This window comes from Phodopus roborovskii, unplaced genomic scaffold (genome assembly GCF_943737965.1).
Source record: "Phodopus roborovskii unplaced genomic scaffold, PHOROB, whole genome shotgun sequence".
NCBI classification, from domain to species: domain Eukaryota; kingdom Metazoa; phylum Chordata; class Mammalia; order Rodentia; family Cricetidae; genus Phodopus; species Phodopus roborovskii.
Genome location: NW_026126433.1, coordinates 52,758,041 through 52,773,832, shown reverse-complemented (window position 1 = coordinate 52,773,832; position 15,792 = coordinate 52,758,041). Strand labels below are relative to the sequence as shown.

General features: G+C 42.2%; 1 protein-coding gene across 1 annotated transcript in view; it reads right to left on the bottom strand.

Annotated features, from left to right (window-relative positions):
* Nucleotides 1-10,419: 10,419 nt before the first annotated feature.
* The window catches only part of Dusp10 (dual specificity phosphatase 10), a 39,496-nt gene continuing 34,123 nt past the window's right edge, over nucleotides 10,420-15,792 (bottom strand). Inside the window, exons 3-4 of the mRNA XM_051186495.1 lie at nucleotides 15,338-15,709; nucleotides 10,420-10,983 (exon numbers count right to left, since the gene is read on the bottom strand). Coding sequence (XP_051042452.1) covers nucleotides 10,718-10,983; nucleotides 15,338-15,709 — 638 coding nt within the window. The 3' untranslated portion in view covers nucleotides 10,420-10,717. The remainder of the gene's footprint in view (nucleotides 10,984-15,337; nucleotides 15,710-15,792) is intronic.

Below are 15,792 nucleotides of genomic sequence, written 5' to 3'. Positions count from 1 at the left end.
ATGTTGCTGTCTCTCTCCTGCTTGGTCATGGACTGTCTCTGGTGAGGGGATGATCCTCACCCTCTGTCTACCATCTTACTAGATGTTTTTTATCTTCTCTTGTTATTATTATAACAAGAGATTTTGTCTTTTATTGGAGTCCCAGGACCATGTCATTTAAAATACCTCTTACAAGGGTGTTGGGCTAGAATGAGGAGCTGGTGATTTCCATTAGCCTGATTCCTGACAACTTTGTCCCCTGTGTCTCTAGCCATTATGTGACACTCCATTAACACCTATTTTTAGTGCTCCCTTTCAAGACCCATGCCCTTGGACATCCTTTGTCAAAACATGTCATTAAAATATTTCCAAATCTTTCAGTAGTTCAATATCCAATAAATCCACTCTACACGTGCTACATTATACTCATGAGTAAATTTCTACTGTATTAAATTTCAGGAGCACAACCCTGACATCCTTGCTCTTCCTTCTTTGTGGACACTTTTGAATTTAAAGAAGGAATTTGTAAAAGTGTTATAAATCCTTTGGAAATAAAGACTCATTAAAATAGAGAGCATACAATTCCTACTGTAATTATTTTACTTCAGTTCTAGTACTGTGGCCCATCTCACTTCCAACTCCTCCTCCTAGAACAAGGAAGGACAGGTTTACATTAAAGACAAGGCTCTGCCTTCTCCCACAGCCTCATGTGCTTTGTGATAGCTATTCCATTCCATCACACATAAATACATTGGCCCATGAAAGCTCACAGAACTCCTGAGAGCTAATTAACTATTCTTGAATTTTGTGAGCTGATAACTATTTCAGATGAGACACTGATGGGAGAAAGATGATCTCATAAGCCAGTAATAAAATAATGAGCAATATGACCATCGAGGAACAACAGCACTGGAGGTGATGGGCAGAGCATGTCCTGTGGAGCTATGCAGAATAATACACTGTTTGGGACTCTGTGGGCTTCCCTAAAGTGTATAGTCTGGCTCTGCATTGGGCTACAGCTATATAAAAATTAAGTGTTTGTTGATTGGATAAATCTTAAGGCATTTGGAAAAAAATCACACCCAGGAGAATTCTAGTCATCCACATTCAGATTAAGGTAAATGATGCACTTGCACTTTAGATTTTCATATGTGTATATGAATATGTATATATATATATATATATAATGTTTATTAACTTATGGATAGGATCTCATGTTCTTCCCTTTGAGCCTTCACCCTGGTCTCTTTTTGGATGACTGGCCACTTGAACTTCTGCCCAGTGGCCTACCCATGAGTCAGAAGTATCTGTGAGAGTTGATGATTGTCTCACTAAGTTTCATCTTGGAGAAGTGACATTTGTCCGACTTCTAGCTCTGTATTAGTCACTTGCTCCATACTCTGCTCATATGAGCTCATTAGCTCACTTCATCTCCCAAAAATGTGATGTAGGCAAATAAGACTCAGAGGAGCGAAATGACTTGGCAAATGATACATAACATTCATGACTTCAGTTTCTGTTATTCAAAAAAAGAAGAAGAAGTGTGGTATTTAATCTTCCAGGACACTTCAGGGGGCACTTACCCAGAGGCGAAACCCTGTGTGTCACAGGATGAATGTGATAATGAAGAAAAGATCATTTTCCTGCCTCACTTTGAACTTCAGATTTATCTACTCTTGAGTCAGGAGAAACAATTACAATTTAATCATTTCATAAAGCAATCATCATAATGGTATGTATGCTCATGGAGTGCTCAGCATCCTCATGAGCAAATCTTTAAGTTTAGTTTAGTACCAAACCTAAGTGGCTGAAGCACATCTCCTCATTCACCTTTCAGTAACAACAAGCACATGTCTAAGTTGCTGAAAGCACAATGGCTAGTTGAAGGTGTGGAATGAGCAAAAAACTGAAGAACCTGAGGGCCTAAGGTACGGATGTAGGAAGCCAATCCTTGAGACTCTTTGAATATATATTGGGCTTCAGTGAGTTTAACTCTTTCAAGAAGAAGAATAAAAAGAAGGAGAAGGAGGAGGAGAAGAAGAAAGCAAGAAGAGGAAGAAAAGAAGGGCAATAAAAATCTAAAGGGTTAGAGTGTTAGTGCTGTTATTAGGAAATAACATCCATGAGTTGACCTAGAGGGGAGACAAGAAAGGGCAAAGGGTTTCACGAACTCTACCAGCTGCAAGTCCTCTAGCCCAGAGGAGCATGTTCAGTCTTTTTCATACCACTTCACATTTCTGAGACAATGAAGTGTGTTTTCTAAGTGATAGAATCAGATTCCCTGAGGACTAGCCATTGTGCCCTCCCTCTAAGAAGACTGGAAGTATTGGCATGCCCTCACCTACTCAAGGGACCTTGATCTAATGATTAATGAGAGTTGATGAACAAATGCACTGGCTCCCATCCTACTAGGATAATTCTTTCATGTTCAACATTGGAAGCAAGATCTTGTTTTTTAATTTGTTTACCCATTCCTTTCCCTAAATCTTGACCTCAGTCTTCCTCTCCCTTGCCAGTTTTATTGGATCATTTTATCCACTGCTTCTTTTAAAATCCCTGCTTTGGATTCTGCCTCAGAAAAAAAGAAAGAGAGAGAGGAAGAAAAGAGCAATGGGAGTTTAGTTCCCCTGTCACACAATGGGCTAATAATGAGACACCCTATAGAAAATGCATCTAAAAGTTGATGCTGTGAAGGCACATGGGATATACATGCCCCAAGTATGGCAAGGGGCCAGTCCTAATGCCAATATCAGGCTTGTACTTTGGTCCCCAAGTCCTCAGATCACATACCATGTAAAGATGGTACAGATTCATAGAGCGATCTTTGTGTTTTATCTTCAGGTGCATTTAGGCTTTTCTTTGCAATAGAGCAAGCCAAAGGGAGAAAAGACATCCAGAGACTTGGCCATTAGTTAAGGAGTATCAAGTGCCTCTCAGATCAGTAACTTTAATAACCTAGTATGCTGTTGAATGAGCCAAAACAGTGGGTGATGCGGTTCTGGGAGCTGGCACCCCATCAGAAGCAGGAGGGCAGCAATTGTCAGCAGATGCAACTTGTCCTTGTGACCTTTACCCTTATCGCCAGGACGTGGTTTGGGGCAAAGAGAGCAGTTCAACTTTAGCCTTGAATTACAACACTATTTGAAGCAATATTTGGAGGAAGCTGATGTCATTGGCCAACTTACTCTCATTCCAACAGCCCTGCCTCCTGTAAACTATTTTCAACACACTGGTTTGGTTGTACAAAGGGAGCTACAGAGGATTAAACAAGTTTGCAAGTTTCTGGGCTGCTCTTGCTGTTGAGAGGTAGAACCCAGTTGCCCTCCCCTTGAATTTGTGCTTGAGTTTGTGATTTATTTAGGACAGAATTTTGCAGAAGTGATCTGAAACATTGTATTTATATGATTTTAGAAGCTTTGTAACTTTCATCTCCATCACTTAGAAAGTCCATGTCTTGAGAAAGCCCAAATTCCCTTGAGGAGAAGAGCCAAGGTATTTAGTATACAACTTTGGCTAAATTCCCAGTCAGTTAGACCAGCACTTGCAAGACCTTGGAAATATGTCCTCCAGCCCCAACAAGCTGCCTCAGTTCTTACTCTGATGAATTCATGGCCTGTAATGACTTGTCTGTTGACTATGCTTGAACCAAATTAATGAACAAACCCAACTATTTGAATTCTTTTAAGTCACTAGGTTTTGACATAGTTTACTATAACACCATAAGTCACAAAGGTAGTAAACACAAGTGAAATATTGAACTCCTAAAGGATTGTAGGAATTAGTGAGAGCAACAGAAGCCAAAACAAAATTCAAAGATGTGATTCCTCCCATGTTCCCCTTTTATTTCAGCTATGTGTCCTATACAGAAGAGAGATGAATTTGGGAGGACAGTGGGACTTCAAAGATGCCTTTAAGTTGTTGGCTCCTATTTCAGATGCTGCTCCAGGTGTGGTTTGATTGATGGAGTCACTCAGCATGGCTCTTGTAATCTGTAAGTACCTACTGATATGGCAATTGTGTATTTCTCTATGGTTTCTATATAACTGTTAAGAAGGAATAGAAATTAGCAAATTTTAGCATATAGACCAACTCCAGATGGATGTATTATTAAAATAAAGTTCTTTTAGAACAGTTACATCCATTCTTCTACATATTGTCTGTGACTGTCGTTATGCTCAACTCCAAAATCCTAAATTACTTATTACTTCCTTATACAAAATGTTTTTGGAGCACTAAATAATGCCATCAGAAACAATTTACTTTCATAGTAACTGTTATAGTTATCATTACTATCCTACCTTAGGACTATTTCAACTTGATAGCCCTATGTCATAATCCACTACATAGGAACCTTAGTTATGTATCCATCTCCTTAGACACCATGCAGGGGGTGACAGTACTGACTGTACCTGGTGACAAGGATGAAATAATGGATATAGATATGTTGCTAAGATTCAGCAGGAATTGTCACAGACCATTGGTACCTGAATCACCTCTTATTCAATAAGCTTAGCATGGTTCTCACATATCTTCTAAATGATAATGAAAAGGTTGGGAAATACACCCTAAAACATTCAGGGGCCTACAATGAGTGAACTTATAGAAGTCTTGTGGTTTTAGGAATGCTAGTATATCCCCTGTATGGACATTTCTACCTCCTACCATAGGGAAGGGAGCATAAAGGGCCTTTTCAGATTTAGGAGAGAGCATCCACTTACTGAGATGAAAGGTCATTAGTTTTGAGTAAGATCTAGAAGACAGAGTCTCTACTGTGGCTCAAGGTTACCATATTTGATGTTTTTACATCTTGATTCAGTAGATCTCATGACACTAAAAATCTCTGTGTGAAACAGAAATCCTATACAGAGCCATTCTCTTTTAAGTGAATCACAGAATAGATACCCAGAATTCAGGAGCCACAACATGATAGCCATTTCAGAAAATCTATCATTCCTTACATAGTGCCTGATACTAGGGGCTTGATCAGGGACCATGAAGTTACAATGCAACCCGAATTTCCAATTATGTATGAGGTAAGCATGAGTAATAGTGGTTCATCGTCAATGGTCACGGAATACACACACAAGCAAATTAATAAGCACTGACCCACTGACCCACAGACCCACAGGTCCATGGTTCTGCTCCAGGAAATTTTGGGAACTATATCTATAGAGTCATGGAAAGTTCTTGTAAAGAGTTCTTGAAAACAAACTGACCTTGTTTAAAGAAAGCTTTGAAAAGCTTGTCATCCAGAGTGAAAAGGCTATAACTCTATAGTGATCCAGAAAGATATGTAACAGAAAAATGTCCCAGTAAGTAGAATTTCCCACCAGTGAATCTCACTGTTGATTTTTTTTTCTAAAATGAGATAGAAGCAAAGATATGAAGCTACATTGCGTCATGGCCAATAATTGACAGTTTTAATAGCTTACAAGAGACTTTGAACAAAGATGGCAAGGTAAACAAAATTGGAAAGGGGAAAAATTAAAGGGATCAACTTTTCCATGTGGAGACAGATTCCCCCACCTTCAAGACTCAATGTTAGGATAGAGATATCTTAAGACTAGTTGAACTAATTCTGAGGACCTTTGTTAGTCTCCCTTTTCTATTGAACAATGAGCTCCTAATCAAATAGCTATGGTGGTCAACATGGAGTGCATACATGCAATCAGGCACATGAAGATCTATTCGCCCAAGCCTAGAAATGAGCCCACACTGATTTCCTGAACTAGTAAACTACCCGGGGGGGGGGTGATTACTCAGCTATCTGATGACAATACCAATTATCTCCTGGAAGGCAATAGTTTCTTCTGAATCCATATAAATTTATACTTCATATGGGTTTGCCTCTCCTACTTACAGTATCTTGCCAAATTCAGCAACTGGACACTCACAGAATTATTCTTACCCGCTGTCGTGATCTTCCCTGCTTTGCATCTGACTGAGGAGCTTGCTTTGTGGTGAATTGTGTATGGAAACAGGTTCATGCTTGTAGACTTAATTAGTCTCATCATGTTATCTGTCACTCTGAAGCGGTAGAAAGTTTGAGTGGTGAGTCTCATCAATCTGTTGCTAATGCAAGTGAATGGAAATACTTAACAGGACTAATGTCCCATAAGACACTGTGAAGTCTGAGTCATCAACCAGAATATGTTGTTCTCCCTATCCAACATCCTAAATCCATGATCCAGAGGATAGAAATAGTCAATCTTCTCTTGCTGCAGTCATTAATGATCCACTCACAAGACTTATTCTTTCTAGCCTCAAATTTATGTTTTAGTTTGAAAAGTAAAACACTTCTACTGGAAGATGCAATATGGATCCATTATGCTGGAAGTTGACACTGATGGCTACCTTGGGTACCTTGCACTCAGAATCAAAAGTAGGGCTGGCTGAAGTGATGGCTCAGCTGTTAAAAGCACATAATGCTCTTATAGATGTCCCAAGTTGTTTCCCAGCACCCATGTTGGGCAGCTCATAACTGCCTATAACTGTAGCTCCATGGAATCCAAGACATTCTTCTAGCCTTAGGACATACCTGCACTCACATGCACATATACAAAACACACACACACACACACACACACACACACACACACAAAATGTATTATTTTTAAGAATCAAAAATAAAGTAGATTTTGCTATACTATCTGACATGATTGTGACTGCCACAAGTAAATTGGGCTGGTACTGGACCATAGGGTTAAGTAAAAGTACATGTGGAATGCTGGAGTGTCTCTTGGACTGTTGTACTCCATAATTGCTTCTGTTACTATAATAAAATAAATGGAAAATAATCTCAGTTGTCAAGGTCTGAGCCCTTCAGAAGGTAAGGAATCATGATCAAGGGTTTTCTTGCTGAGGACAAAGGGATGAGATGAGCAATGAAACAGGGAGGTTATAAATACCATGACAATAAACTCAGTCCAGACAGGAACTGCCTTTCCTGGAATTCCCTTGCCAGAGTAACACTGGGTCAAGAAGTCTTAAAAGAAGTTAGCATCAAGTCGGGGAAGAACCGAAGATAAGTAGCCACCACACTCTAGAGGTGTTACCTGGGAGAATTATAGTGAGCGTGCATTTTCCTTGACCCTTGATGCTGTAACTTGGCTCAGCAGAAGCCATGGTTCTAGCTCCTATATATATTCTCTCCCAATCTCCTCCTTCGCCATCTTCATCATATGCCAGGTGTACACATTTAGCAAAAAGCACTAGGTCCTTCAAGCATCCCACATCAAGGTGGATAAAGGGCTGATGTGCATCCTAGCTTGCCTTTGGAATTTTATGTTTGCACCCTGCTATTTCATGTCCAATTTTTCTCTCTCATGGCATGACTGACAGAGACTTCAGGCCGTGTCATAGAGAAGCAATACTCTGTCATGAGTCTTCCATGTTTCTTTGATCAAACCCTGATTATTTCACACCATTCATGGAGGAAACCATGGAGACAGAAATCAGGAACCATTGATAGTGTTGCTGTCATTCCCTACCACCGCTAAAGGGCAGCTCTCCTACAGGTGGGTAAAGCTGGGGGTCATATGGTTCCTGAATATTTTATGATATCCTTTTCAGTATCAAGGCTTCTTATTTTCTACCTCGCCCTGTCCCAGAATGTACCAATAACAAATGCCAGATCAGATGGGGAAACATCTTAGTTTAAGATTAAAAATAATACCACATATGTCTATGTAGTTCATGTCCAAGATTCAGTTCACAAACAAGGTGAAGGCTAAGACTGCTTGATCTGCCATTGGTTCTCCCAATGAAAGTTTCTCCCAACTTCCAGAGTATGATTTGGATCTTAACTCCACATTAGTGTTCTTCCTTCTTGTTTTCTCGTGTTTCTCGCCTCTTTATCTTTTCAGGGGTCATCTCTCATTTGCTGCCAACATGGGATCATGGAGTCCTATGACCTTTTTATCCTCTATGTCATTTGACAAGCACCTTTCAGTCAGCTTCCCTCCTCACTCCTCACCCCACCTACATCAGTCCAGATGCAACTAGTAGGCACTATTCTGTGCTGTCTTCCTGACTGGTACTCACTGACAGGAAAAGTATCTGTCAGCAACTGAAATCCATGTGAGGATCTGGAGCTGTTCTGTTCATACCAAGGTAATGAAGCTTACTGAATCTTTCTATGTCATTCGACAGATCATGGATTCATTTTAGGAAATCATTGTGTCCTCTCAGTATGGACCAGAGACCTTGAGAATGACACAGGAGGAGGATAGAGACTGTTTTCTCAGAAGATGTAATCATTTCCCAACTCCATCCTGAACATTCTAGGCAGTGATTGAGACCCAGAATGCTGAGGAATCTGCTGTCCCGTGCAATGGCAGGGTTGCTGCAGTGTGTTCGTGAAGTGATTAACATTCCCCATGAAGGAACAGAGGCTGAGTGACTCAGAGCAGATTAGGAGAAAAGACCTGAATCCTTCTCAGAATCCTTGGTATGCTGCTTGGCAAGGTTTCTGTCTGCCTCAAGACAGACCGCCTCCTAAGCCCCTAAACTTCCAAACACATACATCATGTCCACATAACTATTGATTCTTTCCCTTCCTTTGCAGAAGAAATGATAAAAGGAAGAGAGAAAGAAGAGGAAGGAGAGGGAGGAGACAGACAGCCAGAGAGAGAGAGAGAGAGAGAGAGAGAGAGAGAGAGAGAGAGAGAGAATCTTATATCCTTTCAAACTTTAACATTTAGACTTAGAAATGACCTGCCACATTGCTGTTTCTAAGTCTCTCTGGATCAGAAGCAGACTCTCTCAGCATGCTCTAGTTGACAGTAAAGAAACACAAAAACAACAACAAAAACACTGTTGACATTACAGAAACACTAGAGACTTACTTTTTGCCTATTTCATACTTTATATTAGACCAAAATAATTCCAGCTAGCTCTCAGTTAATCCTGTTCTGTCCAATTTCCACTTTTCTAATGAAAGAAAAATTTAAAATGACTCTTGACAGACAAGCTGTTTGAAAACAGAAATCAATGTCAAAATATTTCATGTGTAACATTTGCAAGCACATGTTCACAAAAATATTTATGTCAAATGCAGTCACATAGAGCTAGACACGCTGGAATTTTCAATGCTCATTCATGGCGGGCAAGCTTTGGTGCACTGTGGATCTTCCTGGTGGCTAATAAAATGGAGAAAACATGTGGATTACATTCCTCTCCCATCGAACTTCCAACTGTTTGTGGGTTGAATACCCTCATTGTCACCACCAAGGTGCACACGAAGAACAGAGTTCTAATGACTGGTACAAGTGGGAAGAGCACATCTTGCAACTTTTACCTGACACGGTGAATGACCCTAAAGACTGTCAAGTGAGCTGGTGGCATCGGGAAGTGGGACTGTGAAAACCACAAGTGACAGATTGGCACTGACACCTACATACAGCCACGAGGGAGATGACTGTATTCTAAATCCTTAATTTGAGTTTAGCAGTGATTTTGTCATGGTGTCTGATGGGAGCCCCTCAAGTCTATAAGTCCACCGTCCTGCCAGAAGAGGCTGGGAGGCAACAGAAAGGCCAGTGGTGCTGGGATCCTTAGCCTCCATGATCATTCTCTCTGCTTTACACGCCCATTTCCATCTCCTTATATGAAAACCCGTACAATACCAGAGGCAAGAGAAGCATGTGCCTAACCAAATAAGAGGGGTGAAGTGCAAAGAATGAATACCCCAAGTGACTTTCATGAATATAATGAAAATAAGTCTTTACACATCAACAAAAACACAGCAAGAATTTTTTTTTTCAAAAAATATTTTTAAATAGAGTTTTGTCTTTTTTTTTTTCTTTTACATTCTGATATACATATGTAACAAGGTTTATGGCACTGTAACCAGAATCAAATCAAAAAAGAAAAACAAGAGGAAAGAAAGAAAAGAAAAAGAGGGTGAGAAATGGGTGGGAAAGCCACTGGTATTGTTGAATTTCTATCTCCAAGCTGGTTTGATTTGTCACTCAGCTGCCAGTTCTAACTCACTCCCACACTCAAAACAAAACAATATTTTTCATTGTACAAGTGCCAGCAAAGGCACATGGTATAATGGTCAGTTTCTTTCTATTTAAAAAAAAAATCTTTCCAACCCAGAGAAAGGGAAAAACTATCCAGAGCATGAAACACACAAAATCAACATACCCTCTGTCTCTCCAGAGAGTGCATGAAGTGATCTGAGGCCACTGAGGCTGCCTGCCCTTTCTTCTCTTCTCGTCGTGCACCAGTGAGCACAACAGGGCATGGTTTGGCGGGGTTTGTTTTCTACATGGTTGGCCAGGAGGTTCCAGGTCTTCCAGAATCAATATCTTTTCCACTTCCTTCTGGTTCTTTGTAACTGAAGTGTGGTATCTTTGGTCTATGAGCCCGCACAGACGATCAGACGATTTTTAGTCATAAACTTTACAAAGGCTAACAAGGAAAACTGGGGAGAAACAAGTTTCATAATCTTTTTATTTGTTGGCTTAAAAAAAGAAAATGACCTCTTTAACCTCCTTGCAATACCAGATTAAGAGAACTGAATCTCAGTGGTATCAGAAGTTATAGTCTCCTCACACTTATTAAAAATAGAGTCTTTAGACAAGTTTGTTTCCTTTCACAAACTTTCCCCCAACTTTAAAAAAACAAAAAACAAAAAAAAAAAAAAAACAGAAAACAAAACCAGAACTCCCTCCCCCGCTTCACGCCTGTTCATTTCCGAACAGAGCCATGGCCCTTTCCATCACGCCTGTTGTCACACAACTGTCTCCATGCCCATCAGCTTTGGTGTCAGGATCCGTGGTGTCACACCATTGTTTAGGTCTTCCTCAAATTCCAGCAACTGCCCCATGAAGTTGAGGTTTGGGGAAATAATTGGTCGTTTGCCTTTGACGAATTTGTAAGCATCAGTCATGGTCATCCGTGTGTGCTTCATCAAGTAGGCGATGACGATGGTGGCAGAGCGGGACACACCCGCCTGGCAGTGGATGAGGAGGCCCTTGCCACACTGATGAGCTTCCTCTGTGGGACAGACAGACAGACAGGTGGTGAGGGGGAGGAGGAGGGGGTCAACTTTTGTACAGAAAGAATGGACTCAGATGGTTTCAAAGTATATGCACCAGTGCATTCTACATGTTCAAGTCATGAGTTACAGAACTGGCTTCAAGCAGCAGTTGCTGGTCTGCATTTTCTTAAATTATTTTTTAAAAAAAGTTTGGGGTGCACATCCCACAGTGTGCAAGAGTAGGTGAAAGGGCAACCTGGAGGGGTCAGTTCTCTCTTTCCACAAAACGAGTTTGTGGGGATTGAACTTGGGTTGTCACTCTTGGCAACACACACCTTTTACCCACTAAGCCATGTCCCTGACCCTCCTTTTTTTCTTTTTGAGGTGTGTGTGTATGTGGTACATGTGGTTGTGGGTGCATGTCTGCGTATGTGTGAGTGCATATTCACATGTGTCTGTGGAAGGCCACGATTAATGTAATGCGTCTTACAGATCACTCTCCATGTTATATGACACAGCGTGTCGTGCTGAACCAGGAGCTCACTGTTTCTGCTGGCCCAGATAGCCAGTTTGCTCTTGGGTCCCCATCTCAGTCCCTCATGCCATGGGATCCACAGCAGGCTACTGCAGCTACATGGCCCTTGTGTGGGGTTCTAGGGATCTGAGCCCCCATCCTTATGCTTGCATGACAAGTGCTGTAGCTGCTGAGCCATCTTCCCAGCCACCTACGGTTCTACATTTACAGAGAAGATAGGGCAAGGGAGTCATCCATGGGAACAGCGCATGTCCCAGGGTATGAACACACTGGTACACTCATGACAAGGAAGCTACCACACTCAACATAAATGTTACCGAAGCTCTCTTTCCCAACTATCTTGTTCCTTTTCTACTTTCTCTAAAGTCACGCCACTGACAAAAAGGGAAGGAAAGTAAGAAAAGGACAGCAGAAAAAAATGGAAATTATATCACATATGCAAATGTGCATATATCATAAAATTCTTCTGATTAACACTGTTAATTCCACTTTCCAGGTTATATGATTATATGACTGAAAAACTAGTGCTTTTAGCAATGTAGAGTCTACACGCTACACACACACACCTATCTTTCTTTATACTATAGAAAATTGTTCTCTACAAGAGTTAGCATTTAATGCATAACATTTACTAAATCTCCATGGAAGGGAAGGAATGAAGCTCAGCTAGAAAGTTTCTACACCCAGCTTCCTACACACCAGAGAACCCAACTGTTGTCAAAGGTAGACTTGTAGGGGGCTGACCTATTATTACATGCCCCTCTCCCAGGTAATCAACCCCTTACCCACACATACACTGTTCCTGCAGGGCAATCATTTGGGAGGTAGGATTCCCAAGTAGGTTAGAACCAAGAGCAACAGAAAGTGGCATGTTTAATATTAAAAGCTTCGGATGCCTGCCAGCACTGGACAACATTGTAGTGATACTTCTAGATAAAACATGTTCCCAAGGATGGGTCCCTGGAGGAATGTAGGTCAGTGATGAGGAGAAGAACACATCATCTATGTCATCTGTACTGGCTGCTAAATAGTAGACTTAAAGACGGGCACAATGTCAATTTCTTTCTCACCAAATTTGTATAGACAAATTTGTATCAAGAGATCCCAGAACAACACTTAAAGAAAATCTCCCTTGGTCAGCTTCTCTTTGGGGCACACTAAATGACCTCCCAAATGAGAACATCAAACACGGTGGTAAGAGAATAATCAAGGTGCCCATGGATTTGATCAGCTGTTCCACTAACTCTCTAGCTGAGCAACCTTGTGAGTCTTCTGACGCCCCACCCCCAGGACCTCATTCTTCCTGCTTGGACACTAGCTCACCAACGGTTAACCTGGCATTGTTATGCCCTAAACCTGGGCATTGCTTAGTTTATATTAAACTCAGGTGGATGTTATTATGATGTGTTTCCCTTGAGGCCACACCATAACATTTCAATTTATCCAATCAGAGGACAAGAAGAACAAAGTTGAGCCCAAACAAGTGATCCTGAATTATTCTTCAGGCTAAATGTTGCTTGATATTAGTTTTGTTTTCTTCTAAAAGAGCAGGTAAATCTGAATAATCCAGAAGGAATGTAAGCACCCACCGTGGCTGTAATCTTAGAACAAGCCTATCCCAAGCTATTCGCTAAATGGAAAACAATTTCCCAACTTCCTCCACCTGGCGTTAGGTCAGGTGGATTCTCCTTTATAACAGCCTCTATCGACCAGGAAATTCCTGGTCTACCTGGTGACAAGCATTTCCTACTCAGGATTCCAGGCTTGGTTTGTGTTTTATGAATAAAGGATCCAGGGCATCTTTTTTCCCAGTGCTAGGAACTAATTAATGCAGCATAGGCCCAGAGTGTCAGTTTAGGAGTCCTGGCTAGGAGTCTAGAGAACTAGGACACTAGGTCCCTAGCTTTTAGTTTTTATTTTTTTCTCATTCCTTCTCCTCCCCTCCTCTCCCCTCCCTTCTCCTCTCCCCTCCTTTTTTCTCCTCTTCTCTCCCCTCCCCTCCCTACTTCTCTCCTCTCCTCTTCCCTCCTCACCCCCTCTCTCTGTACAGGTATAGGCACACTACAGCACACAAGCAGAAGTCAATGTGGGTCCTTGCCTACCACCTTCTTTGAGATGGGATTTCTTGTGCCACTGTGGACACCAAGCTAGCTATCCCTGTGAGTGGCTAGGGGTTGTCTGCCTCCCATCTTGCTATAAGAGATAAGTCATCTGACTTTCCTTGGGTTCTGGGGAACTCACACTCAGGTCTTCCTTCCTTTACTGTGCCTTCTCCTCTGCCCCCAGTCCCCTCCTGACACTAGGATTCCTGACATGGAAAGGTCACCTTTCTTCTGAGTTTACAGAACACTCTGGCTACCCTTCCAGAGTAGCCATGGTAGGGCCCAGCACTGAAGGACAAACTGAAAAGGAAAACAGGCAAGCAAGTGTCCAGAGCCACTAGCTTGCCAACAAATCCACCACCCTTGTGGCTGCTGAACTTGAGACTCTTATTTTTGAGAAAAAGAGCAGTGACAACCTGAGCCAATAATGTGGAAAGCACGAGCTACCTCTTTGTGCTGATAAAAGTTGGAGTCTCTTAGAAACAACACTGAGCATTTGTCATTGTTCTAGTTACCCTTCTCGTCTCACCACAATACTACCAGAGCTACAAAAGCTAAGGTTGTCATCGAGCTGGTGGTTGCTTCCTTCTGAGGTTGCTAGAATTTTCCTTCTTGGGTCCTACGGGGACCTGATCTTTCCTGCTTCTCTGAGCCTGAGACGAAGTGCCAAAGACAACATGTACCTTCCCTCAAGCACTGACAACAATGTTTAAGAACTGAGGTCAGTCTGGTAGAAGAAAACAACTCCTGCCAATCTTCCTCCCCATGTCTGCCAGGATGCAGTGTGTGAAGGGACTCATCACAGAATGGTCTGCTTTCTGAAGAAGTTTCTTCAGGACCAACCCTTTCTTTCACAAATGCTGCCTCTGCCCTGGCCTTAAGTGAAGGGGCCATAACTCACGGTGCTGAATGGAAATCACTTTCCCTATGCTGAGTGAATAAAGCTGGTAGTATGGAGGTTTGGAGGCAGTTAAAGGTGATATCACAGTCTTTATTTGGTGTGTGGGGAGTGGGGGGGAGCTGCATAGACTAGGCAGGACCCGCTCTGACTAGTTCTTAAGTTCCCCTTCATTCTTCTGGTCATACCATATCTAATGTCCAGACTCCACCGTAGCTGCTTTGTTAACTGGAGGCTAGATAGAAACTTATGGTTGAACAGATGCAAGACAAAAACAGTAATTATGTCTTTAGTTTGAATATGAAATGGCTCAAAAGGCCTGTGTCAAATGCTTGGTCTCCAGCAGGTGGTATTGCTTCCAAAGGTCTTTAAAACTTTAGGCAGGGACCCTTGCCTTGGGAAGCAGGTCACACACTGTGTGTTACTGAAGGCAATATATTGTCCTGGCCCCTCCCTTCCTAGTCACCATGAATTGAGCAGTCTTCATCATACACACCTACTGTCATGTTCTGTCTCACCGCAGGCCCAGAATCAACAACGCCAAGGCCTAACCTTAACCCTAACCCTAACCCTAACCCTAACCCTAACCCTAACCCTCTGAGATCATAAGCCGAGATAACTGGTCCTTCAGGTCAGCTTCTCAGGTATTTCAGCCATGGAAATGGAAAGCTCACTAACTCAACTATTCTTGTATGTCCATCTAGATAGTTCCGAGACCTAAAGGAAGGACTATGGTTTGTTTGTCTTCCTCTAACAGAGGAGCAAACCTTGGGCCTTATATCAAACCCAGAGCTGGAGGGAAGGGAGAGCTGCCCCATACCCTGGGAGATAGTTACCAATGAATTCAAATGCCTCCTCGAAGTACTGCCGCAGGTTCTGCTTGTTGCTGTCAGTGGCCGGCAGCCTCTTGTAGTTGAAGAGGCCTTTCTCATAGTGGTACAGGGGAAGATGAGTGGTGACGTTGATGACATAGCCGATGTTGAGCCTCTGCATGGTGTCTAGGTCCTGAGCATCCTGCTCATTGCCAAGGAACAGGAAGGGCAGGATGGGCGTCAGCTCTGCGTTCTCGATGTCAGGGGTGGTGGGGACAGACTGAGGTAGCATGCTCGAGGCCGCAGATGCGCCGCCCCCCACCTCCCGGCACTCTTGGAGCTGGAGGGAGTTGTCACAGAGGTTTTCATGGTTCTGTTTAAAACTACTGAGTCCCCCTGCAAGGGAAACACAGAAAGCATGTGTGAATTAGATGGCAGAGGCTATGGAAAATGTCAGCTTCCCCAGAAAGATGAGTGCC